This window comes from Pithys albifrons, chromosome 4 (genome assembly GCF_047495875.1).
Source record: "Pithys albifrons albifrons isolate INPA30051 chromosome 4, PitAlb_v1, whole genome shotgun sequence".
In the NCBI taxonomy this organism is placed as follows: domain Eukaryota; kingdom Metazoa; phylum Chordata; class Aves; order Passeriformes; family Thamnophilidae; genus Pithys; species Pithys albifrons.
The window spans coordinates 18,708,130-18,734,792 of record NC_092461.1 but is presented as its reverse complement, the minus strand read 5'-3'; the positions used below and the strand labels follow the sequence as shown (position 1 = coordinate 18,734,792).

Below are 26,663 nucleotides of genomic sequence, written 5' to 3'. Positions count from 1 at the left end.
CCTCCAAGTAATACAAATATGACATATTTTTTTAAATAATCATCTTCCCTCACTGCTACATTACAGAAGGCAGTACCAAATGAAAAAGTCTACCAAAGACAAGTTTCTAGGCAGTTGGTTACAGGGTTTCAGAATTTTTCTCCCAATATTAAAAATCATTTCATTATGTAAAATTGCAAAACATCTAGATGCAGTGACATCTGGTAATTGTGATTAACATTGCTATCAAACAGATCTTATCTGGTGAGAAAAAATTCATTATTTCAAAAGCAAAACTGCAAGGAGCAACATCACAAGGTAGAAATAAATCTGAAGCTTGAAATCAAATAATAAAAGTATTTCTTCAATGAATTTGTTTTTAGAAAGTTTCATGGTAATGAAGTAATTTTTATAATAAGTGCAGCCAAATGCACAAGTTATGATTTTGAGTAGGGATGCATCAGTCAAGTAACTACGGAAAATAAATCAAACAGTATTAGACAACCTACTAAATTTTGTACTGGCTTGGGGAACTGATCTCTTGTAACAGATAGTAAAGACTAGCTTTGCAGAAAAAAAGAATGTACATGGAGGCATCTTAAATCCAGTGCACAGTAGATTCATAACAAATATTTCATGCAGAAGGAGTAAGACTGTATTAACCAAAGTGATCGAAACATATACAAGAAGTAAGGTTGCAAACAAAAAGCCACAGCTTCTTTCAGACTAACTACTGTAACTGAAAAAACTAAAAGCTCTGACACAAAAGCCATTCTTCAGGGTCAAAGCTGTAAGGGAAGACTTCAGAACTAGCAACAGTTACTCTTGTTTAACAAATAGCAATTGGACTGAGTTAAACCAAAAAAAAAACCCCAAAATCCATAAAGCCAAATTAAAAACCCCAGTACCCAGATCTGTAGAGCAGACAAAGGACTGTGAGTCACATGATCACCTCTCCTTTAGAACTCAGTGAAACATATCAAAGATAATTTATTAAGCATGAACTTGGGAGGGAGTAAGTGCTGGGGGAAGTGACAGGAAATTACAACACAGAAAGATCTACTTAGTTCATGCTTATTACTATTTAATGGGAATTACAAATGTTGAAACTCATCTTTTGTACAGATTTTATTACTCTCTCTAGAAGTGAAGAAGACATTCTGCTGAAAAATGTTTTCCCACTGGTACCTGTCTCTTTCCTTCTTCTCTGGCTAAAGAATTCATGCTGGGGGTGCAGCAGCAGTGTAAGTTCATGCAGACCAGGTAACATTATTAAATGTACACTATACTACGAGGACTGCAAACACAGAGGACAGTGATTTTTGAGGGAACAGATTGTAGCTAAAGCAGAGGTCTTCAAGTTGGTATTCAGTACAAATAGTAGTTATTGCTAATAGCAGGCCTTAATAAGTTGTATGCCAGCTGTGCAAGGCTCCAGACCCAGATGTTTAAGCCTATTTCTAGAAGCTGGTGTGTGAAGAGGAGCTTGGTGTCACAGGTCTTCTCTTGGGATGTGGAGTTTAATCACAGAAGAGCACCAGCAAAGGCCTTGAAAATACAGACGCTGGTTGAAAACAAAGCCCTCTGAAACACAAGCAGTTAGTTGAACGTGACATTGAAGATACACAACTTTAAGAGCTAGGAAGACTGCTTTTGGTCTAAGAAAATGAGGTAGAAACTAAGAAAGGGGGGAAAAACCTCAAATAGGCAAACAACAGGACAAGGCACCTGCCATGACCTGGAAAAGTAATACAGCATATAGACCAGGGCAGAAGTCAAGGGGTGGGAGTTGTCTGGAACAAAATCACCTTATGAAAGGACAAGCTTCTTATTTGGAGGTAAGATTATGTCCACTGCAGTTCCAGCTTTCTGTATCTAAGAGGTTTTGAGCCAGCTCATTTTGACTTCTGTGACTCAGACCTTAAGGACAGCTTCTACTGGTACCAACTAACACAGCATCCCCATGATGGTATTCTGTCCTCACAGTTCATGTGGAATATGAGGATTGCCATGGATTCATCACTTTGAATACATAATAGTAACAATTAGAAGACTGTAAAGCAAACAAATACCATGAAGTCAGTTGTTAATGACAACTGCTCTTGTAAAGTTTTGTTTTAAAGAGTAAAACTAGCCTGATTTACCAGTCTTCCAAATACTAATCACAGCAACTATTAACACTTGCAAGACATAAGCTGAGCGGATACAGGTGAGGGTTCACAAGGAGAGGTGCTTGTTCCTTCTGCTAGAAAAGAGAACACACCTGCCAACTGGGAAAGTTTCCTTCAAAATAGGATGTTCCTCCAATATAAGTTGCATTGTTTAACACTTGCCCTAGAAGCTTTAGCCTTACAAGCTAATAACTGAGAGTATACAACAGCAGGTAGTTTGAATGCAGCTATCAGCTGGTTCGATCACCATCGGGAATGGTTCTCCTAGATGAAAATTCTTGTTTGGTAGAGTCATTGGATTGGAACTGTTGAATTAGTTATCACAAGCACATGCTTTGGAGTAAGCAGAGACAGTGCCTTCATACAGCTTTGGTATGTCTTATGAAAGCAAGTGCTTCTTTTAGGACTTGTCTCCATCTTTAGAGTAATTCTTTTTTAAGCATATGTATCATTAAAATTTTAAGATACATGCTTCTCATAGCTAGGATGAGAAGACAGACATAGCAGGCATTAATTACTGAATACAGTATCACAACGTGCTCAAATACTTCAGTAACACACAAAATCCAATACATGTACCTGAGTTCATTATGCTGTTTGATTCCCAGAGCATACTGCAGCTGAGTTGATGAGCTCATTTACTACACATAAACAATTTTTAACACCTTGTCAGTTGAAACAAGTTCTCCAAAACACAACTAAGTGTAAATATTTATGTAATAAAGACACTTTAATATTACCATTACTAAATAACTGAAAAATACACCTTTTTCCTCACCTTTTCCCCCAAAACACTGTTTGCAACCTTAAGGGATCAGTGTGTAAAGAACTATGAAATTGCACTGAATTCAGAGCTTCGTTATGCATCGTACCACGCTGTGTCACCATCAGCATCCATTACTGTGCCTTTCCAATCTGTAGCAGGCAAGAAATCAAAATTGCACTTACTGTTCTTAGACAACTAAAGTGTCCTACTGGCCACTTTTAAACTGGTCAACATCTGAAAGTGAGGTTTAAAAGGCATTTGACCAAAAAAGCAATTTGCTGAGAAATTCAAGTCAACATACTTCAAGTAAAACCATGTACCTAACTTCATTTTAGAGATCCCTAACAGATGTATAAAAGGAATAAAATGACACAAAGAGGTATTAGAAGAAAATTTGCCCTTATGTATACTTTTAACTTTTTTTTTTATGTTCAGAAAGATGTATCTTCTTGACAACTCAAAAATGACAGCAAGAGAACAAGTCCATAAACCTTTAAGGTAAAAGAAAGCAATTGACATTGTGAAGAAAAACACAGTATGCAAAAGACCAAAAGCTTCCCGCCCCAATCAAAAGTTGATTTCTAATTAAAAGTTTACCCAATAAAGTTCTGGGTTAACCCTTCAGGGCTCAACAGCTGATTTTTGAAAAACATCTTTGCTTGACTTTAACATAAAACAGACGTGAAACAGCGACAGAAAAAGGACTATCCTTCAGCATAATTTCTTTGACTTTCCAAATATAAAGAAATCAACTCCTCTAAGAATACGTATGAGGCTGAATTTTACCTACCCTGAAAAAAAACAACACTCACTGTGAGGAAGAAAAGACCAATTATCTAAATGGTCATCTTACTATAGGGAAAAAGAAAGGCTTGCTAGTTGATACAGTATTGAAAAATGGACTGACTTAGCTATACACTTAGGACAATAATTGAAGAAATTATCAGGGCCAGAGGAAATATTAGGATATGTAGTAATTCAGTGAAATATTTGAGAATCTGACTTGATTTAGAACACACAGATCAGTCATGCTAAAGGCATGGAAAGAGAAACCCAACCCAGCTGAAGCCCCGCTGTGCACATCATCCCTGTCTTCCTGCCTGGGAAATCTCTGAATGAGATACCACCTGCTGGTGGAATGATGAATATTCTTTATTTAAGGAGACATTAGTAATGTCTCATAAACCATCAAGGGAATTCTAAGTCATCATTCACAGATTTAGCAAGCAGAGATTTACTTTTTCAATGCTACAAGCATTCAGGAAATGGAGGGAAAGGGTATGAAAGGAAAAGAAGGTGACTGGGGAAAGAATGAGGCCTTTTTAATTTTCAGAAATTAAATCTTAACAGTCCAGCTACATCCTGCATATTTCATTCATCTGATAAAGTACCTTAGAGTGGAGCAAAATACAAGGCATAAGTGAGGATCAACTCTTGCTCTCTCACCAAAGAAGGAATAAGATTAAATAAACCCCACTCCAGAAACACATACCTGAATATTCCGGTTTTTAACACTACTGCTTCTAATAATACTGGAAAAGGGCAGCAAGTGCTGCTAACACCAAAGCTTTTAGGGGAAAAAAAAAGCAAAACTGATGACATGAAATAGCTTATCTTCATATTAAATGAAGAATTAAGGCAATTTACATGTTTATATAGTGAATTAATTTAAAATAATTAAGGTCTGTCTACATCAAACTACAGCTAAGCATAAGTGCTATAACAAACACAACATTTTGAGGGGGTACAGAAGTCTTCTGAACTTTACCTGATACTTGTTATGAAAAATTAAATGAGCACCAGTAATTCCCCAGCACAGCTGCATCAGTTTAATTACATGCTTTCAACTCTAAAAGGAAAGTTTCTTCCACTACAGGAAAAGCATAAAATGAAACACTTGCATCTGTTTTCTTTTAACTTTTTCCTTACAGCAAATGCTCCTCCTCTTATTACAGAGGAAGAACACTTCCACGATTTCCATCAATGGAAAAGAGCTTCTCTGCTTGCCGTTGTAGTATGACACTGTCAAATAGCTGTATTTTCAGGGAATACTGTCATCTGTACTATCCAAAATACTTCAGAAAGCCAAGGGGCTAGCAAGACAGTTATTTTTTGGTAAACTCAATCCATGCAAAAGTATTTATTACATGCAAGTAGTATAATCACACTCATTTTTTCTTTTCCAGAGGTAGAGGAAATCTCACCATAGAGGCATATTCACCTTTTTACACGTCTTTACACTGTCTTTAAATTATCTGTATGTTAAAAAACTGTCAAGGCAGTTTTGGGACTGTACTGTGTCTTGCTATATTCTTAAGAATTCCAGGTTAGCATTGATTTCAAGTGTCCAAATGCAGAAACACCTTACAGTTTCAATTATAGCTAGCCTGTTTAAACACCACCATTAACCACACTTCACTCCCCCCAAAGACAACACACTGAAGCAAAAGGGAAAAAAAAAAGAATACGGAATGATAGAACAGTTTGTGTTGCAAAGGACCTTAAAGATCATTCAGTTCCAATCCCCCTGCCATGGGCAGAGACAGGAACACCTTCCACTAGACCAGGCTGCTCAAAGTCCCATCCAACCTGGTCTAAATGCCACCCAAGTCCCACAATATATGACAAAGAAGCAAACAAATAAGCAAAGAAAAAACCCAAACCAAACACAAAAAATCTACCCCAACCCTGCCCCAAATCCCTCAAAACAACTCCTCTCAAAAGCACTTACATTATTTAAAATATTGGCCCTTCCCAATTCAATATGACATTCTAATAACCCATTATTCCTCTTCAAAATAGCAAGAGAAAGATTTTCATGCTCTGGTAAAAACATAAATCCTGAATGCAGTAAAGTTCCATTGTATCTTAAGGTAGGTAAGAAACTTGCTTAGAAACACTAGACTTCAGTCAAAACTATTCTTATTTTCATCATCTCCAAGTTTTAAAGACCCTGAACAAGCACAGAAATCAGACTTTCAACAATTTTAACTTGAAATATTTAAGCAATGCACTGCAGATGGGCAAGCCAGCAAAGAAAATACTGCCAGTAAGGATGTGAAATGAGGATTTAGAGCTATATACTATGCTGACTTGTTTACAGTCTGTCATTAAGGACATGAGTGTATGGAGAAAAAAGACAGGTGTTTCCCTACAGCTGATGAGTAATCAGTTCATGGAAATAAACAGGAAAGTAAGTCAATTGTTGGCACTTTTTTTTTGTGAACTTTGAAATCAGATTTTAGAAGTAAAGCAAGTATGTTAGCTAGATATTTCAGTATTAACACATTCATTCTTAAATATTTATTCTCTTTATACTTTTTCTCACATTTCTCTAGCTTATTTAGATTCCTGAAGTACACTTTCCATCATTGTTTCTGGGCATTGCACAGCAATGCTGCAAACTACACAGTTAGCACTTATCATGTAGTTTCTCCTCCTGTCTCCCTTGCCATCTTGCCTAGAAGGAAACTCCATATTGATTTTAAATCATGATGTGCTGTGCGTTTTCATAAGTCTGCCTCAAGTAGACTTGAAAAAGTATTAAGCAAATTTCACTATTAACTGAAAAAAGGTTTATTGCAATAAAACAATTTTCTTGTCTCATATCTTCTTCTATGATAGAAACTGTAGCAATTTAAGCAGCAGTTGAGAGAGGACAGAAAAAGCACACGTGTCCACCAGTCTAAACCAACAACCGTCTCAAGGCAATTACTCACTTTAATTGCATCCACACAACTGTTATGTTGCCAGTTAGGTAAAATAACAGTCTTCCAAAATTGAAGATACTTCTAGTTTATGACAACAACTCAAGTCAAAGATATCAGGGATTGACTCTGTATATTAAGCATTTTGGACTTAATATATTTTTTTAGTGAAACACTTCAGTGTGAATTGTTTTCAGTATTTCTTCTCCTTATATAAGGTAAAAGGTGTGGTGCATTAATTCAGGAACTCACACTGTGTAAAATATTCATTTCATTCACCACAGAATTTTCATAAAAGAACAGAGGAACTGCTTTCAATCCCATGAATAATTTGAGGCAAAAAAATCAGATTAAAAAACCCCTAGTTTTTTTTGCTTTGTTTTGTTTTTACAACCTCTTAGTCAATAGTTTCTTCAATTATAACCTAGACCAACTGGTTTCTTTTTTAAAAAGAAAAGACTGCAAAACATAAAAGCATTGAAAACCAGCTTGCAGGTGACATGGAGAATCCTACATCTGCCACAGGAAGATGTCTGGGACACTGGTATCAAATGAGTATGCTGAAATCATGAGAGCTTCTTCATCAAAAACAGTTCTGGTTATACCTTAAGTAGGTTTACAATAATTGCTTAGGTAATTTTAAGTAACACTAAAAGTGTTTCCCTAATTTTCCATGTACTTGAATCCAAAACCTTAACGGTACTCCAGAGAAATTGCTCTCAGTTAAAAATGAGATCAACTCGGTAATAAGGGCAAAGAATACATACAGAGAGAAATGTTTCAATGTTGTCATGAACAAATGATGCAACATCTTGCCAGTCCAGAATATCTCCAAGCCAGCTGTTTTGACGGTTTATGTGCCACTTGTGTCCTTTGTGTCTTCCAGAATGGGTTACATTCTTAAAAAAGAGAGGAAAAGATATGAAGAGAACATACAAATAACTTACAGATACGGTAAAGCTAAAGGGTAATGTTTTAGACTTAGACTAATGTTTGCTTAATGAGGAACAGTTCCAACATGCATCTAAATACTTAGAGCTGCTTTAATTGTCATCCCCAAAAATACCTGGAAGTACTCTGTACACTGACAATGACAGTATCCTTTTTGCTATATAGCAAATAACATTCCAGGTGAGGTTCCTGCCCTGATTTATCTAAGAGCACTATATTTGCTGCTTATTGACAATTCTCTCTAGATGCACTGTTGCACTTTGTGATGCACAATTAGAAACATTCTTTAACAATCCACAGCAACACAGAGATCTTTCTTCTGAGCTGGCAATTTATTTAGAGCAGAAACAAACCAGTAGTCAAAAATCTTCTTCTGATAGGGCCTATGATCTGTGCATCTAGTTCTATTTTAAAGATAGCTCTCTCCATTAACTAGCAGATTTAGATACCATTTTCAAATTTTGTAGCATTATCATTCATATGTATTTCAAATTCAATGTTATTCAGCAATTGTACTGCTGCAGCACCTAAGGTCTCAGGTGTGGACAAATAAAGGATTTAAAGCCATTCCTCCCCAACAAATGCATTAGATCTCAAAACCAAAACAAAATTCCACACCTCAATGGACTAGGAAGAGGAGATACTTGTCCTTGAAAAATACACCTCGATTAGAGAGTTATGCCATAATCGTCCAAATGGTTCATTGTTCTGCTACTCCTCTACTTCACTGGGTACACAGATGTGACAGTAACTGATCTATCACAATAGCTCTAGAACTTTTAAAATATATACCACTTGCTACCTACTGATCCTCTTAGAAAGTAGCAGTTAATGGTTGAATCCACATTTCATCAGCATTTCTTCCTCAATTCTACAGCTTTTATGGCATAGTATCCCCTGAGTCTGAGTTCTTCAGTCACCTACAGACTAGAGCAACACTATGCAGCCCTCAAAATGAGGTGTAATTATTATGCTCACAGAACTGAAGCAGTGAGGAGCTCGAAAGCTGTACAGAAGTACAGAGCTGTACACAGGGGTCCTACATGCCGCACCATTACCTCATTTACCAGTTCTCAGGAACATTTAAAAACCACATAAGACTATTAGAACATTACAGAAGGAAATAGCCAGGTGGAAAGCACTTGTGTGAGGCAATATAAGGAGCAGGCTCTGGAGCAGTTACCTGCGGTCTGCAGATAATCAGCTGCCTCCCAGCATGTCAATGGTAACATAGGGTGTCTAGTTTGTAAACTGCAGCCAGAGAAAGAACACACTTCAAGATCATAGGCAGTGAGCACAAGTGCATTCCTGAAGCTCTTTCTACCAACTTGATTGATAAGAAAGCTGTTGCTTACTCTACCAGAAAAGAATTTGCTAGACAAAAGCCTCACAGTATTTCCTCAAGTAAGAAGCTGCAGGTAAGAAATCCCACAACAAACAGATACAGCCTGTGCACTCCTACAGCACAGGTGTGACAGAGCCCTCCCAAACACTCCAGTGCCACAGACCACCTGACAGTGGTTAGATTAGTAAAGGCAACAGGTACATCAGTATAACTAATAACTGCACCGAAAGTAGGTGGTCAGTCATTTAACCCAGAATTTTCTCACGTGCTTAAGACCAGAAAAATCTACTGTAGATACAGTTTTACTTTTTCCTCAGTGGTCCCATACTCCTCAACAGTGTCATGTTATCTCTCAACAGGCCCTTCTAACAGCACTGACTCATCAGAAACTGATTCTTTCCACTTCAATTTTTACTACTATACTGAAACTGTTACTTTTTAAAATACAGAAATCCTTTTGGATCTTAGAGGTACTTGAACAATGACTATGTAAAGAAAAGAGTTAATATATTATAATTACAATTATTTAAATATACAGAAGTATTTCAGGGGTATGACATTTGGATTTTGGTATTTCCATTCCACAATGGTTAATGAATTGCTTTTTTCTTTAAAAGACAAGCAGAATTGGCAGCATAAAAATGGTTTAACTCTTTATGAACTTTTCAAGACTCAGTGTACAGAACCCATAAAAAGATGGCTACAAAAATTCTTTGTATGAAACTTAATGAAGGGACAATTTTTCTCACAATTTCAAATTAATAAAAGTTACACAAATCATGCAGAATACCACTTTTCTTTTCCTAACACCTCAACAACACAAAATTTCAACAGAAACCTTTGAACTATGAAATACCAAACATATGAAGTGAGAAAAGTCTAAATTAAATGGCATAGATAAAAACACAATTTACTCCTTAAGTGAAGGACAAAACTCTGGCTGTATTCAAACTGTGACTGCAGAATGATCTACCTTACACAGCTGAAATTTTTACCAACTTTTTATTATTTATTATTAAGACTCAGCATCCAACTTTCTGGTAATCTCTTTCTCAGAAATGCATACTCAGCACAATTATCTGAGAGTACCAAGTGACAGCTTCCATGAATAGTGTTTAAATAACTTACCTACCTTCACAAACCAAGAGTGATAAAGCCTGTCCCAGAGCTCTAGTACTTGTTTTTCAATCACAGCAGTGTTATTCACTTTTTCTCCTAAAATCTTATGGAGCTAAAACATATAGAAATCTTTTATTATACAGGAGAGAATAAAACAGGTATCTAGTGATGAAATTCAAGCTTGATGAATACATAAAACTGTCGGTAAAGCCATGGATCAAACCCAAATTATTAGAAAGTATGGTATCTGCATGAAATACACACTACAGACAACATGGTTCACAATATCATGATTTTGCCTGTTAAAAAACATTCTGCTGCACTAAGTTGAGGACTTCTTTTGCACTGAAAAACCAATGCTGTCTCTAAAATGATTAATCCAAAATTATTGTTTGTATATTTAAATATTTCAAATCATTTGACATGTGTGCTTGATATCAAAAATATAAATAATAGTCTTGACAAATTCTCCTGAAGAAAGTTAGCTTAATTAAGTAAATTATGATTAAAAAGAGTCCAATCTACCATACCCAGCCCACATAGAAATTAGAATACAGAGGAAGAAGGAAGACTGGTGGTGGCAATTAAAAAAGTGTACCTTGTCTATAATAGGACAGCTAAAGCCAAGTAAAAAATATTACTGGGTTTTTTGGTGCATTTTGACTGGCAATCATTAAAATTATGACAGATTCTTCAGCTCTTTAAAATAATCCTCTGAGAAGAAAAAACTACTTAAATCACTCCCACTCCTCCTTCAACTCACAAACTAGAGAGCAGACAAAATAGATCTGTCAGCCAGACAGTTAACCACATGGAAAAGAACTAGTGACAAATATATTTTCATTTCTTCTTACTTTTATGAAACACAAGAAATAGCAAGAAAGAAAAACTAAAAGGTGTTTTGAGAGCTCGCTCTTACCTTATGTGTAATCCATTCTCGGCCATATTGGTACACATTATTGGCTGCGGAATTGAGAGCCTTCTGAATTACCTGGGCTTCTGGGAGCCAGCTGGGGGGTTTTCAAAGAACGAAACCAAAGTTAACTGCTATGTATTTTACCCACTTCGTTACACCCCAAACACATTGCAAATCAACATTTTGAATCAACAACAAATTATTAAGGTTGAATACATACAAACTTATTGCAACTAGCATATTTCCTTCTACATATCAAGGAAGAGATTTTCTCATAAGCAAAGCACAATTATGAAACCTATGAATCCTTGCATTTGCAATTCTCCCAGGTTCCTGAAACCTTAATTAAATTGGTATCAGCTTTTTCAAGAAAGATCTGCTCTTCAGACTGTGTATGTGCTGCTCACACTGCATTCTTAGCAATTTTCCTGGTGTTCTAGTTGTCTGAAAATACTATGTGAAGCAGTCTCATCTAGCTGCAAACACAACCTTCTGAATTACGAGCTGAACAGAAATTGTTAACATAGTTTCTCTGAGAAAGCAACCAGCTGAAAATAGGTTTGGACACCAGTTATTTCTAAGTCCTCACCAAACTACCTGTTCGCAAATGTCTTCAGGGATTCACATGACTTTCAATGGCCAGGCAATAGACTCTACTGAGCTGACACCAATTCAGTGTTTGTGAATACAGGGCCTACAATCTCTGCTTTGCCTTTCTTTTTACATCTTGATTAAATGGCACTTATTGGAGCCCTTCCAAACCAAAAAGCCAAGACATTTGTTCATCTGACTGAAGATCAACATGGAAGCTCTTCTGTCTGTATAACCTTTGGAAATTTTCTGTCCTGGAATTAAAAGACATTTCAGACACTTACCTTTAAACATAATGTGAGCATCAAGCTCTGAAAGCTGGTGAAGCTTGATGAATTTGGCAAGAGATATAGTTACTCTCAATGAATTAAAATATAGCTGTTTGAGTGCTTCAAATTTGGATGCAAACATTGGAAGTAAAAATTTAAGCTAAAATTCTGCTAATTATTCAACTAGTACTCTAGTATTTTCATTACATCAATAAGCTTCTGACAGTCAAATTTCCATTTTCATTTGTTCCACTTATTTCCATCTTATGGCAAAATGAAAAGGCCAAAAAAAGGAAATGCCATGAAGAAATAAAACACATTTTAAGTGCTTTCCATTTTTTTGATTGTGATTACTTAATTGTGCTAAAACAAATAGTACTGCAGTGGTTATTAATTATATGTTTTTAGTTCTGTTTTTGAAAAATCATTTTGCTCTTATAATACAGCATGTGCTTTCTTTCCATACTGTTAAACCACCATTACTTTTGTTCAGCATGTGCCCTTGAAAAAGTCAGCCATTCTTGTTTGTGAGACAACTTTTCCTTCTGGTATTAAATTGGTATCTCACCTTTACCCAATGCCTGTTTAGCTGAAGCAGAATGAAAACCATCTGAAACACAGCCTCTTTCAAAATCACACTCTTCAGTCTCACCTATTCCCCCTCTGGTGTTCATGCAATCACTTCGTAGCTTGCCAGTATGCCCTTGTTTTTCTCTAGATGCATTTCTCTCAAAATCTTCTCTCTCCCTTAATATTTTCCTTGGTGTTTAATCATTACACAGACTAAACCTTACAAACTTCCCACTGCATACACTATACACATCTACACTTGACAGGAACAACTGATTCATACCAAATTCTCCCCATCCACCATTCTTTCCACCCTTGAACTCTTCCTCAATTCACTCCAAAAACATCGTCTTCAACTCCTATTCCCCCAAAGGCATTCTGCAGCCAGTTCTCCACACTGAAAAAATAATTACATCCTTCTGGAGAGAGCGTTCTTTGCCAGTACTTTTCTTGTACAGGTGAAAAGGAAAAAATATTGACCGCTAAATTTATTCTCTGCACTACATACATTTCTTTTCCACAACTGTAGTTAGGGAAGTTCATACAGCTGTCCTTCTCCACCAAAATCCTCAAATGAGATACCACACTGGCAGTCCTCTAGAGTAATGCATAAACATTCCTGCTGCCTGAGAGTTTAGCTTTTACATCTGCCTGCAAGAGTCACCTCCATTTCTGTTCACCTAGGGGACTTTTAAAATTAAAAACTATGCATAAGTGCACCTGGAAGTCTGTTTATCCACCCTAAACTATTCGCTTAACTTCAGCATTCTTACCTTGCCCATTCTGGGTGACTGGCTACTGTCTCATTGATCAAGCTGCTTGTGACTTGAATCATGTGAACACTTTCTTGATGTACCTAAATTAAACATAGAGAGGAGAAATGTTACGTAATGCAGACTAGAACTCTTCCTACATTCAGAAAGAATTCTTTTATTCCCTGTTCAGGGGAGGAGGGGAGGTAGGGAAGAGGATGGCAGGTGGGGGGGGCAGTAACCACTTTGTACATTTAAAGAATAATTCTTCCAATGCATACAACCCACTAAGAAGAATGAAGTGCCATTAACCAAAAAAAACCAAAACCAGACAATACAATAAGCCTGTTCTGACAATTTTTGTCACTAGTAATAGCAAATGGAAATTTACACCTTACCACATGAGTGGAAAAAAAATTAACAATATAGTAGCGCTGTCTAGGGAAGTACTAAGATACAAAGCACAGTTTTAGATATGTCTTTTTAAGCTACCGATCAAAGAAGTGTAAAAATTAATGAATGCTTAGTTCTAACATAAACAGCCATGCTATGAAGTGCCTCAACAAATTAATTCTTCAATAAGAATGATAAAAGACACCTTTTGTAAATATCTTAATAGTCCTTTTATGAATATAAGGAAGCTTTAGGAGGAATGTTTGCACAACTCTTAAAGCTTTCAATTATATGTACTCCACACTATATAAGCCTGTATTTTGGAAAAAAGATATTGACATTAGAACCCATTGATTTTTATTCCATAACTGTATTTAAGTCAAACATTCAGTCTCCACTGACTGTTTCAAGTGTGAACACAGTTCCGTTAAGGAAAAATAAAGGCAAAAAAAAGTACATGAGTGACCTCTTCTGGTGAGAAAAAAAAAGCCCCAATAAAAATCAATTTCAGAGAACATCTGATCATGAATCTCAGAACGGGATACGAGGAGGTTATTACAGGCAATGACACACACAAAATTACTAATACACCTTAAGCATTTTGCAAATATGTTTGTGATGCAAGGTAAATAAAAAGGAAAAAATTCTAAGTGGCTTTGCTGTTGACAGGGAAAGTGTAACAGCATGCAAAACAAATCCATTCCTGTAATATATAAGATAGTAATTCTTTTACTAGAATTAATTTTGTATTTCCAAATGTCTATATATTAGGCTTGTCAAATAGGTAAATAAACACAAAAATCCAAAGAAATATAAACCCTGAGATTTTCATATATTTTTGTATGTTTTGTAGTCCTTGAATGGTGACACGTGCAAACTACAGAGCAATTAGTTACTAAATATTTAGAAAAATTCTTTAAGCTATACAATTACTATAAATGCCAGTAACCTTCAAAAACATTGAAAATGAGCTCTGTGATTACATTCTTTAGCACACTGTACCTTTGCAGTAAGGAGCAGGGCTAGCAGAAGGGTTCCTATCACTAGCAAAAATATTATAAAAATGCTGATTATTTTATCTAGCATTTTCTCCAACCACACGATGATCTGTGCAGGAAAAAAAAAGAAAAAACAAATTATGGCATATAAATCAATCTTTAATGAATGCAATGCTATATGACAGTATTGTTATTTTTATTTAAAATCAGAGTACAAAATCAGGCTCTAATCAAACAGCACTTATGCCCAAGCTTGGAGATGAACAATTAACAAGCGATGTTAGCATGATTACGGTCATGGTATGGCATGTGATTTGGCAAAAAAACATTTACACATTACCACACGACAAGGCAAGCTCTCTGCAAAGCAAGCAATAATTCAACAGTTACTTACTAGACCTAAGGGAGCTAATGTTCATGTCAGCTAGAACCCAGAAATCTTTGTTTCTTATCCTTCAGCAACTTGGAATCTTACAGATACTGTCTGCACAGGACTTCAAAATTATCAAAGTATACTGTAAAGCACAATCATAACCTTCAGATTTGGATAGCTAAGCCATTTATATGATAAAAGAGGTATTTTTGCAAGTAATAAAACTTTTAGAGCTGCTCATCACCTTGTGAAGTGAAATGGGACATACTGAATATCAGGCCAATTATTCAGCACCAACTATTTCTATCCAATTCCAATCTCAAAAGGATGCTCAGCATTAAGCATGGATTAGCTAAACCTACTGGTACAGGAACAGGTGTGTATCTTGTTCTGCCAGTTTCTGAAAAAGTCCATTCTATACATGCCCACAAATAGTGATACCACTTAAGATCAGAGAAATTCTGATTATGTTATTCAAAACAATAAAACTGCTCATCACACAACTTTGCAGAGTGCTCTAGAATGGTGCAAGCTGAGCTTCATCTCATACACAAATTGACTGTTTACTTTAAAGATGTGAAAGCCCATGCAAGTATCACCAAATACATTTTTCTAGCTCCTATGGTTCACACACCAAAGCTATTTCTACTCCAATTGGCATTACTACAGGAAAAAGCAGCAGTAGCAGCACAACTGTAAAATTTGTGCTTTAAGAGAACTGAAGTCAAAGTCAATGCATAGAGCTGGTGAAAGTACTTTTGAGTACAAGTTATATATTCAACAATTAGCCAGTAACTTTTTAGTGATCTTCAAAAACTACTAATACACATGATGATGGTTTACATGAGTTCTTTCTTCAGCATTTATCCTACCTCTACAGCTGAAATTGGCCCTGGAACAACTAACTTCTGTAGAGTGCTGTGTGATGGTTCCATTAGTTAATACTGAAGTTAGATCTCCTGTTTGAAAAAAGGGGGGTTTTTTTTGGGTATGTTCATCCTGTAGCATCTGAGCAGTTAAAGTACATCAAGGAATTATTTTTAAAGTTCAAGATTTTACAACCAGCTCCTTGGTCGACCTAAATTAACCCAAGGATTATATTAAAGCATTTTGAAAATGTTGTTCAAAATTATGACAAAAATAAAAAAAATGTAATATGCTTTTAAAAGTAACAAGATCCAGAAAGTTTTTGTAACCAAATCTGCACTATATTAAGAACTGCAAAAAGGAATTCAGAGAACATGAGGGAATGTGCAAAACCTTTTGTTGTCTGAGATATTTTTAACACTTTTCAGCACTGCTGAAATATTTCAGCCATCAGAAATGTCTTGCCAGTGATACTGCAGCTCTCTGAGAAACTTTGAGCAACCTCTACATGGGACTGTTACCTCTTTGGAAATAAGACTGAAACAGGATTTGCTGTGCCCTTTCAAGCCTTACATACAGCAAGATTATGCAAGAGAAGCAAGAAATAAAAGCCCCTGCTTTAAAGGACAGAAATCAAAAATATCACTGAAAAAACCCTGAATGGACAGGGAACGGAAATTTTACAACATGGACTTCAGAATGAATCTATTAAAAATTAAAGCTGTCCTTGTTATTTTAGACCAACTTCAAAGTAATAGCCATTTACTTTGTAAATTAGGGATAAAAGAAATCCAGTAGTCTTACATATAGCACCTTAATCAGATTCACTGAACCCATGAAATTGGAAGTATTTCCAATGAGCCTTCAAAAATGCTAGCCTCAATCATTGTGTGAGGGGTAATATCAGCAGAGCTGAGGCTGAATGCTTTAGATGTTTCACCATGTAGCAACTACTGGATAATCAAGCTCCAAAAGATCAGGATGACGATTCTCTCCGAGACAGCACATGAAAAACAAGGTATCTTTTCTTGACGCTCCATACTGGGAGTGACAACCCCAGTATGGGTTTGAACATGCCTAGACTGCCACTAAGGTGCAATTGTAAAGCCTGAATTACCTTTAATTTAGTTAGTAAAGTGATGGCAGCACTGATGAAGTACTAGTACAGGTAGCAGCCTCAGCCATGTAAGCCCACCTGGTCTTTATTTACTTGGGGAGACAGCCCAAGCAAGCTAGATGAAAGCCAGCTTTGGTGAGGTACTGCAATTATATCTCTCAACACAGCCTTAAGGAGATCCAAGTTACTTAACTGGTATAGATATATCACAGGAGACGACTGAATTAAACTGAGTATTGTAGAACTAAGAGCAGATGCACAGCATTCGCATAGGGCTGTATTTCCTGTTGGTTTTGGTGCTATTAAAACTCCCTTCCTTCCTCTACATCAACCCACAACACTTCCTTAGTAGGCACTCATCTCTACACACTCATGCTAAATAATTCATAACTGCTACCTTACTGCAGGTAAGCTACCCTGCTAAATCCCCTTGTGTTTGTACTTACCCATGAATCAGGTCCAGACTTCACTCTTACCCCAGCCCTGCCAGATCTCCCTTTACATCCTTCCTGTAAACCATGGGCATGCACACAGAGACAAACAGGTACTGACTAAACACTAGTCATTAGCCAGAGATCATAAAGTATTATATTTAATTCCAAGCTTCTAATCTAAAGGTTAGTCAACAGCAGAAGCTGATGCTGCCACAACATCCAAAATTATGCAAAGGTAAAGGAAAGCCAGGCTCCTAAGCTACAGAAGGTCACACTTGTAAAACCAAACTGAAATGTTACTGATTTGTAATAGACTGTCCACAAAAACTATCCTTAATTGTCACAGTTTTGAAGGGAAAGGTTATCAACTTTTTTTTTTTTTACTTTAGCTCACTGTAAAAAAGCTTCCTTAAGATGAGTTGCATTCTATTAGAAAGCTTCTCAACAATTTGCAAGTACTCCCTCTTTCAACTTTTTGGTGATGATACAAACCATATTACATTAAACTGCAAGAAAACTACAGTCCATGCTTAACAATTAGAAATCCTACAGTCTAGATAGGTTCTGCATGTTGCGAAGTATGATACATCATCTATTAATTAATATTTCCATGCTTCACACTGTATAGCCATCAGAACAATAATCTTCTATCATGTTTGATTTACTGCATTACCCACACAGTGAAGAATCCCTAGGCATCTACTTTATTTGCAATTAAAGCTACATAAAATTGCCAACAGGGACTTTTATTTTTTTTCCCCATAAAGATCTCCACTACTTATGAAGAATTTTTCCAACACATTTCTTAGACTTGTTGTTATTTCCTTTTACTTCAGTTAATATTTGAGGATATCATCTCATTAGTATCATCTAACGAGAATAAGGGAAAGCCTGTAATCAGAACACATCCAAGGATTGTGCTGAAATGAGCAAATTGAGTAGTTAAGGTACAAACGGTCTCATAGAGAACTGTTTATATGAGGTCTCAAGTCTATTTACATCAGTGTCCCTCCAACAACAACAGCAGAATTTAGCAATTCCTTCTAAAGAGTCCTGACAAGGACAGTGTTATAAAGAACAAATCATGCTAGTTCAACTGAGCCTATTCTATATTTTGGGCTACATATACCATGAACAGGAATTAAAAAGTCAAGGCTTATCACTAGCAGTCACAATCAACCATCGTTTCAAACTCTACCATAACCAGGTGATGTATGTTTAATGTCTCCCCTTCAAAGACAGGTAAAAAGGAGAAAGGCACAAAAGGAATCAACCTTTTAACTGCTTCCAGTACTCTGTATTACAAATTCCCTTCTTTTTTTGCCTCTGGTGGAGTATGACTTTTTTTAATTATTTAAAAACAAACACACAAAACTGAATTGCACCCCCAACAAAGTTAACCCAAAAGAACCTGACACCGTTTGCACATTTTTTCACTTTTTTTGTCATCTTGATAATAACATTATTATTATATGTTCACGCAGAGGAGTTACCACTGCATGTAACACTACAGGACTTTCAGGATTTCTACATATGAAACTTTAAAGTAAACCAATAGTTTTCAAAACTAACTTAGCAGCAACTTTTTAGGAACTAAAAAGACACATTCTGTAAAGAAACTATATCCACAGGGTTTTGCCAAATAATGCAAATCTCTAAACTAAAAATAAAATCCACACATTTACAGTTCAAAGCAATTACAATGAAATTTCTTTTGCAACCTATCAATATTTTCAAACAAGCCAATGACCAACTCAGAGCCAGAAAAAAGTAATTGAGACTAAACCTTCATCTGTGGCTCACCAAACTTGACTCTTCACCTGTATTGTGCTAACAAATCAATACCTAACAACAAAAAAATTATGAAGGGTTATGATTGCACATATCTACTAACTGCAATTTACTCACGTAAGACAAACATTTCAAAGTTAGGAAATAAAAATGTAATTTTAAACCAGTAAAACTATAGTCAAGGGCCAAAGAACATTAAAAAATTCCTCTCTTAGTGGACAATTATAACTTAATCATGAAGCAAGCAACACCACCCTCTTGTTCAGAAACACAGGAAGCCCCCCAACATACAACCCTCATTAAATACTGAAGATCAAATTTTCTAAATTCATTATAGCAGCTTAGCCTAGACACTATACGCAGCATTATTCCTCATCTGCCACCCAAAGCAGATACCAGCTGTGCAGCCCCATTTCATTATTTACAAGAACACTTTATACGTACATATTTTATCACATACTAGATTTTTCACCCACAGAATCCTGAGATCCTGCAGCCAGGCACATGCTATAGGCATCGTTCCCCAGATCTGTGCTTGTCTGAAGCAATGCCACTGCCCAAACCCCAGAGAGGTATCACTGCACTGAGAAGTTGTCCAGCTTTCAGTCACATATAAAGCCAAATCAGTTTTAACTTCTCTTAGAATGACAGTTCCACAAAGAATAATAGTTAAACGTAGTTGGCTAAGATGAACTATGGGAACTGGGAATAACAATGCTTATAAAACACATCACACATTTTTAAAAGCCACACAAAAGAAAAAAAATTGCTATACCCATTATGTTTCTCTTTGTTTTTTTTTTAACTAGCCCTCACTTCCCTTCAGACTGTTGATTTAGTAGCTCTGAGGACATACATGTGAAGTCTCATTTCACTCCTGGTACACTCCATACCAGTATGTTTGTATTCACTCCTGATACACTACAAACCATGCCTGTGTACACAGGCAAAGTTTGACACTTCAAAAGTAAAAGGTTTACAGCACTGACTGAAACCAATCCATGCGTTGTTTGCAAACACTTACACTCACAGTCTAACAACTTGCCTCACACCTTTGCCATTCCCATATTAACTCAGTTAACTGACGCTTTCTCTGAGCAGAAAGCAGCTCTCCAGACTGGGAGAGAACTGGTTTTGTCAGTGTACAAATGGGGACCAGGTGGCAATCAACTGCTCTTAAATAAAAGTGCCACTGAATGAAACTACCACCTGAAAAACTAATGCAACGCTCTGCTGTACAAAATAATTCGCTACATGCACTCACTGGAGTAGAAGACAAGAACAAGAGATCAGGTAGAACTATATGACCTTCAGTAGCTTATACCAAGAGCTGGAAAAGAGGCATTTGAGAGAGAAATCTACAAAGCAAGGCATGTTAAGGAGTGTTCATGCTGCAAAATAAAAATAATAATTAAAAAAAAAACTAACTCCCCGAAATCACAGAATCCATTAGTTGGAATCACAATTTTTCTGTTTATTTACCTTCTTATTAAGCCAGTGCCACAGCTTGTCAGTGGCAGGGGGAGATGGAAGAAAAGGGAAAAAAAGACAACACAGTGGAAAATTATTGAAAAATGCAGTAATAGGGAAAAAAAGCAATGACAGGCAGGCAAAGTCATCCACAGAATGAAAATGAAATTGTTTTGGACACAAAGGTAAATTGCAACAGGAAGAAAAGATCATAACTTCTAATGCAAGAATCTAGGCTTTACTATTACATGCACTTTTGAAACAAAGAGGGACATTACAAATAGGGACAACTTTAATGATATTAAAAGAGCTATCAGCATATTCTGGGAAATTCCGGTTTAATTATGCTGAGAGCTAACGCTGTAGATTTCAGAGCAGGACTTGTAAAAGTACTTTGAGAAGGGCATTTTAACAAAACATCAAAACTTAACACAAGATACTTGTTTATTTCATTAATACTCCCATTCAGGCCATTTCCTATGTATTTCAAAACATTCCTATTAAGTCAATCACTGTTAAACAATTTTTATACCATATTCATATTAAAACATTCATATGCAATGGTACAACATCAAATACAGAATTAATTCTGATATACATAAAATAACAAACTGTAGATCAAATAAATATATGGATGTCATATAATTCTTGTACTTCTCAGCAGTCAACAGGTAATTTCTCCGTTTCCACTGCAGTTATTTTTCCTTACTGATACTCATCCATATGCTCAAGTACACTCATTTTAGGACCCAGTTTATGTAGGACTATACTCTTAATTCTACCCATTAGTAATCAATTAGCAGCATAATCACAACAGTGAAAAGCTTTAATGTTGTTATTCTTCTGTGCTAGAGGTTAAGATCAAGTAAGTGAAGTCCATTTCCCCCAAAAACAAGATCATTGAATGCTCAGTACATCTAGTGTGTTCATCCGTTGTCACTAATTATATTAGCTCCCAATGAAAACAAAAGGTAAGAATATTTCAAATAAAAAAAATTTATAATGTTAATTTAGTTAGAACAGAAGCAAGAAACAGATTTACAAAAAACCTATGAACATCAGAAAATATCAAAATAAGATATGCCACAAAACATTTACTTTCGGTAGCTTTTACTACTCATGGAAGGAATCACAGTAATAGAAAGCAATGACAAAGCTTCAAAAGCCTCAAATTGACACTGTAGAATTTGTTTCTATTTTACTACTACTATTCACCTATGGAATAATTTATCAGTGAAAACAGGTAAAATTGTTTACTGATTCAACAACATACTTTTACTTAACTTTATTTCTGCATATTAAATACTATGTATACATCTATACCGCTACTACAAATCAGATTCATTTTGGAGAAAGGGTAGATCTCATGGTATTTTTCCACTTTGCAGCTCCATTCAAAATACAACAAAAACTAGAGCTCTCTCATCAGCCTACAACTTTAGCAGAATGTGAGAGAAGTCTTTGGTATTCTTCTATAATTTCAGCCTCCTGGAATAGGATGATACATACAATAACTAGGAAATAACACTACATGGTAAAAATAACTGTATTTTCTATTAGTGTTTAAGACAATACCTGAGAGGCCCTACCTGCCCACTAACTTACCAATACTGATGTTTTAGTAGTTCTACACAGGTAATCAATCTACATTTGAAAATAGGCTACAGCTTAATTCTAATCTTCAAGTCATCTGAAAGTATTAAGACCGTAGCCACGTTTCCAGTATTTTATTGAAAAACTATTTATCTACTACCTTACGTGCCTATGCAAGTATTTTCTATAATAATATATGCACTGGTAAAGATTCTATTCTTTTTCTGTGATTGGCTTTACCCAAAGTCCAACCAATCTAAACAATCCACGTATAAAATTCTAGTGTGAGATACCTTAAAAAAGCTTGCAACAAGTACACGATTCTCACAAGTCCACCAGAAATCATGCATGTAAAATGCTAGCACATTCCAACTAGTAGAAGTCTACTGCTTGCAGCTGAGCTACTGCCTATGCTGCTGAACTCCCTCACAAACTCTATAATCAAACTGCAGTCACCACACTGGTAGACAATGTTCTCCTTTAAAATAAAACATTATCAATAAATAAAACTTTAATTCTCAACTCTTGGTAAGAATATGCATGATATCATATCTATTAAGTTTTAATATAACTCAGTGGGTGATAACAGAAACCTCCCTACTTTCTTCTCAGGAAGTCTCTCACATCTGAACTGCTGATCTGTTGTCTCCACGGGGCAAATGCACAACCATGGACTAAAGACTACAGTAAGAACATCCTCTTTTATAGTCTATGTTTAAAGGAGGTGTGCACTTAGAGGCACAGACTGACCTACTGTTTATAGGGAAAAGGAAAATCAATGCCCCACTTTCTTTTCCCCTGATCAGAATTTCTCTTCATTTCAAATTTGGCTACATTTGCAAGACAACCGGGGTAGATGAGCAGTAGGAAAGAAGACAAACAGTTCTTTCCATGCTGCTTTTATTTAAAAATCAGACATAATTAGATTTGGATGCATGATCAGTACTCTACCATTATTGACAATGGGTGATTTCCCAGACTGTCTACACCTGCCTCCCAAACTTTGTTTGGGAGAAAAAGACATGCCATTCTAAGATGTCTTCCTCATCCTCACTATGTTTTACTCAAATCTGGAACTATTTCCTAATTATGTGTACTATGTTTGCCAGAACAAGTAGTACCACTAAATATTTGTGCGAAACAAACCTCATCAATGGATTGTTGCACTTAGGTAAGGGCCTCAGTATGTTCTGATATTGAGATTCAGTTTCCAATTAAATTAGTATACAAACAAAAAACCCAAACAAACAAACCCCCTAAGCAGCTTCAACTCTCATGAAAACAAAGTACAACTAAAATACTAAAAAGTTAAACATCTAATTGCAAAGGAAATGATCCCTCAATCCTGGTTTCTCACACACATGCACAAAAGGTAAGCTGTAACAATTTACTCCCCAAATTTTTATTTTGTTTGCATATTCTTTACTTCCTTTTCAACAGCCCTTACTGAAGCCAAAATATTTGGCAATCCAAATTAAATAAAGTTTTTCCACCCTTTACAAAATAAAACTTGCAAGGATATCATTTTCATTTCTCTTCTTTCCCTGTCCCCACAAAAAACCTGTCAATATTCTGTTGCATTGCTTCCCAAATTCTCAGAGATATGATGCATCCATGATCCTACAATATACAGAATAAGCACAGCCAATGGAACTTAAAATATACAGAAGCATTAGTGTGATAAGCATTGGAAGAACACACACAATCCCAGACACCCATGATAAAAGCCAGCTGAAACAGAATTAGAATAGGCACAAATGACAACAGAACCATGCAGAGTATCAGATGTCCTTCTTGTAACAGCTACGAGAGCTTAAATTGCTTTAATACACAGCACAGACGCAAAAGGAATAAATATGACTGTCATTTAAAAAATGGGAGGGAGAAGGGACATGGAGAAATGAATCGTGCCAAACACTCTTCTTTTGCTTAGACAAGAACAACATGAATATAAACTGACCTTAAATACATTTAAGCTGAAGAGCGGGAAGTTCTGCTGCACATTAAAGCCCTACCTTCTTTAAGGAGAAAAGACTTAGTGGAATTAGGAAGGATACTATAACATACAATTATGCAATATAAGGATACTAAACTTGACAGCTCATGAAATACAGTACACTGAGTAGTGTGCATAGAGTCCTCTCACTTACAAAACAAACCCCTTTAATGAAAAGCTTTGTACAATGTAAACATTTATCCCAATGTTTAAATATTTTCCACCACTTTTGGAAAACTGCTTTATCATGTTCATAGCTGCATTTTGAAAGGCTTTTCCTTTCTCAAACTTTTTCTCAAAGAGCTCTGTGAAATTGTTACTTTTTTCCTACAGCCATTTCAATGCTTTTGTTGACCTTTTGACATGCATTTACCCATTATATCCAGGCTTAAGCTCTTCCCTCTCCTGTAGGAATTCAGAGCTATAAACTGCAGACTGATCTGTCAAGGTACAGATGCTCTGACAAATGTATTTACAGGGTTCAGCTCTTCAGTTATAAAAACTCTGAGACAAAGGCTTTTTCTAAAGCAAGAGAATATTTCAACAAAACAGTTACAGAAAGCACATTATTACACACTGGCATAGCTATGACAAACAAAATATCAGTCTATGTGAAACCTTAAAATTTGAATGAAAGACACTGCAAAACTTTCATGGAACTTTCCAACTCTGCAATTTGCTATGCAGATGTGAGCATGTTTTGAGTGGGGGAGAAGGGATGGTAACACAGAAGACTTAGTCTACGGCACTTTCCAAATACTTTATCTCACATATTTCTTCTCTTACAGAGGAAAACTTGCTTCTGTATGACCATACTGCTGTGTTCAACAGTTATACTTCCACATAGTAAAAACCAACATGACTGAACTAGCTCGGGCCTTACTTACAGAATACAATGGTCTGCTTTTTAAATTAAGTTTTCATAACAGAAGCAGGAACATATTATCCTTCAAACTAAAGCTCATTAATTTCAAGATCTTTTTAATCAGATAAGGTGACCGAACCATGAGAAATCTGCCTTATTCAGATAAGGAATTTTATAAAGCTAACTCAATGCTTTACATGTGACTTCTGCCAGGCTTTACATGTAATCATTTAACAAATTTAAAAGTGTGTGAATAGTGACAGAAGAGACATAGTTTAAAATACACCATAAACCAGATAGTTTTACATGAAAGACATACCTATTTAGTGACAGACATTTACTTTAGAATCAAAGCATCTCAGCATATGGTGAAAAGACAATAAACCAAACTTTCAAGTTGCTTAAGGAAGTAAGTAGGAATACCTTACTGTCAAGCTTTAGCATGACACTTCCGAGTCCTCTGATGGGCCGTGGAGCAAGAGCTTCCTGACGTTCCTTCACAAAGTTTTCAACAAGTTGCCACCAACTTTTGCAATGGTTTGCCAAGAAGTTCAAAACTCCAAAATGAACTACTAGTTTTTTAAGTGCCCAAACTGTAATCACAAGAAGGAAATTAAGTATCAGAGATTTCAGAGGAGCACCACAAGACTACTTATCTATTCCATTCTGAAAGACCTATGAAAAAGAAAGGAAAAGACTATTGAGTTTTGTTTCCCATTAGGAGCCACTTTCAGAATTTTCAAGGGGTTTTAGTACTAATCTCCTCACTCGCTCCACAGCTGAGCTATCCCGATGGAATTTAGATGACAGCAATAATGTAGCTAACAGATTTGAGCAAGATCTGGGATAAGAAGGTGCCATTCCACAATTCCAGGACAGTGGATTTCTCACATGCTCAGACATACACCATGCCAGATGACTCCATGTAAAATACCACATTCAGAACTGAACAACATAATGTAACTTCTACATTACACATAAAAGAAAATTTCCAGCCTAAATTCTTAAGTTTTAGGCCTTTACACTATTACATTATACCCTTCCTATAAGAACTGACAGCTCATGTGTAATTTCAAAGTAAAGAAGTATCCATTTACATCTTCTACTGAAGTTCTATTAATAGATTTTTCTTTTAAACATCAAAAAACTATTTTGAGGTCAGCTTTCTACCTTGGCAATTTTTGATACTGAACTCCCTATCCTTACAATCAAGTGCATTTTTAAGAAAGCTTTTTTTTTGTTATGAAAGACTCCAAACTAGATTAATTACTTATTGCCATACATCAACTCCAGAATAGTTGGCAGTACACCAACTCATCTTCAAAAATGCACATTAGGCTTCTACTTGGAGATGCGTGAAATGACATGCATAGCCTAAAGGTTTAACTTTTACTATACACAGGGCATTTATCAAAGTTCCACAAGAGCCTGTTCTCTGCAAACCACATCTGTAATAGTTGATGTTCTCGTCCAGGAGAGCCAGTGCAACTTTGCTGACATGTAGTTCACTTACCCTCTGGCACCACCACGTGGCAAATATGGGATTTATTCTCTTGAAGAAATTGAGTAATTCAAAAATTTTCCTACTAAAATCATGTGGCAAACATACAAAAAAGAAGAAAGGACAGTG

The 26,663-nt window shown here is 36.0% G+C and overlaps 1 protein-coding gene across 4 annotated transcripts in view; it reads right to left on the bottom strand.

Moving 5' to 3' along the window:
• The window catches only part of TMEM245 (transmembrane protein 245), an 83,786-nt gene that overhangs the window by 34,197 nt on the left and 22,926 nt on the right, over positions 1 to 26,663 (bottom strand). For 3 of the 4 annotated variants that reach the window (XR_011697684.1, XM_071553591.1, XM_071553594.1), the window contains 7 exons: positions 25,457 to 25,626; positions 20,592 to 20,615; positions 14,532 to 14,636; positions 13,158 to 13,240; positions 10,958 to 11,048; positions 10,052 to 10,150; positions 7,391 to 7,522 (listed from right to left, as the gene is read on the bottom strand). Coding sequence is in view for 3 of the 4 variants with exons in the window: in XM_071553591.1 (XP_071409692.1) it covers positions 7,391 to 7,522; positions 10,052 to 10,150; positions 10,958 to 11,048; positions 13,158 to 13,240; positions 14,532 to 14,636; positions 20,592 to 20,615; positions 25,457 to 25,626 (704 nt within the window). In the remaining variant the exon portion in view is untranslated. The remainder of the gene's footprint in view (positions 1 to 7,390; positions 7,523 to 10,051; positions 10,151 to 10,957; positions 11,049 to 13,157; positions 13,241 to 14,531; positions 14,637 to 20,591; positions 20,616 to 25,456; positions 25,627 to 26,663) is intronic. The other variant, XM_071553593.1, reaches the window with a different exon arrangement.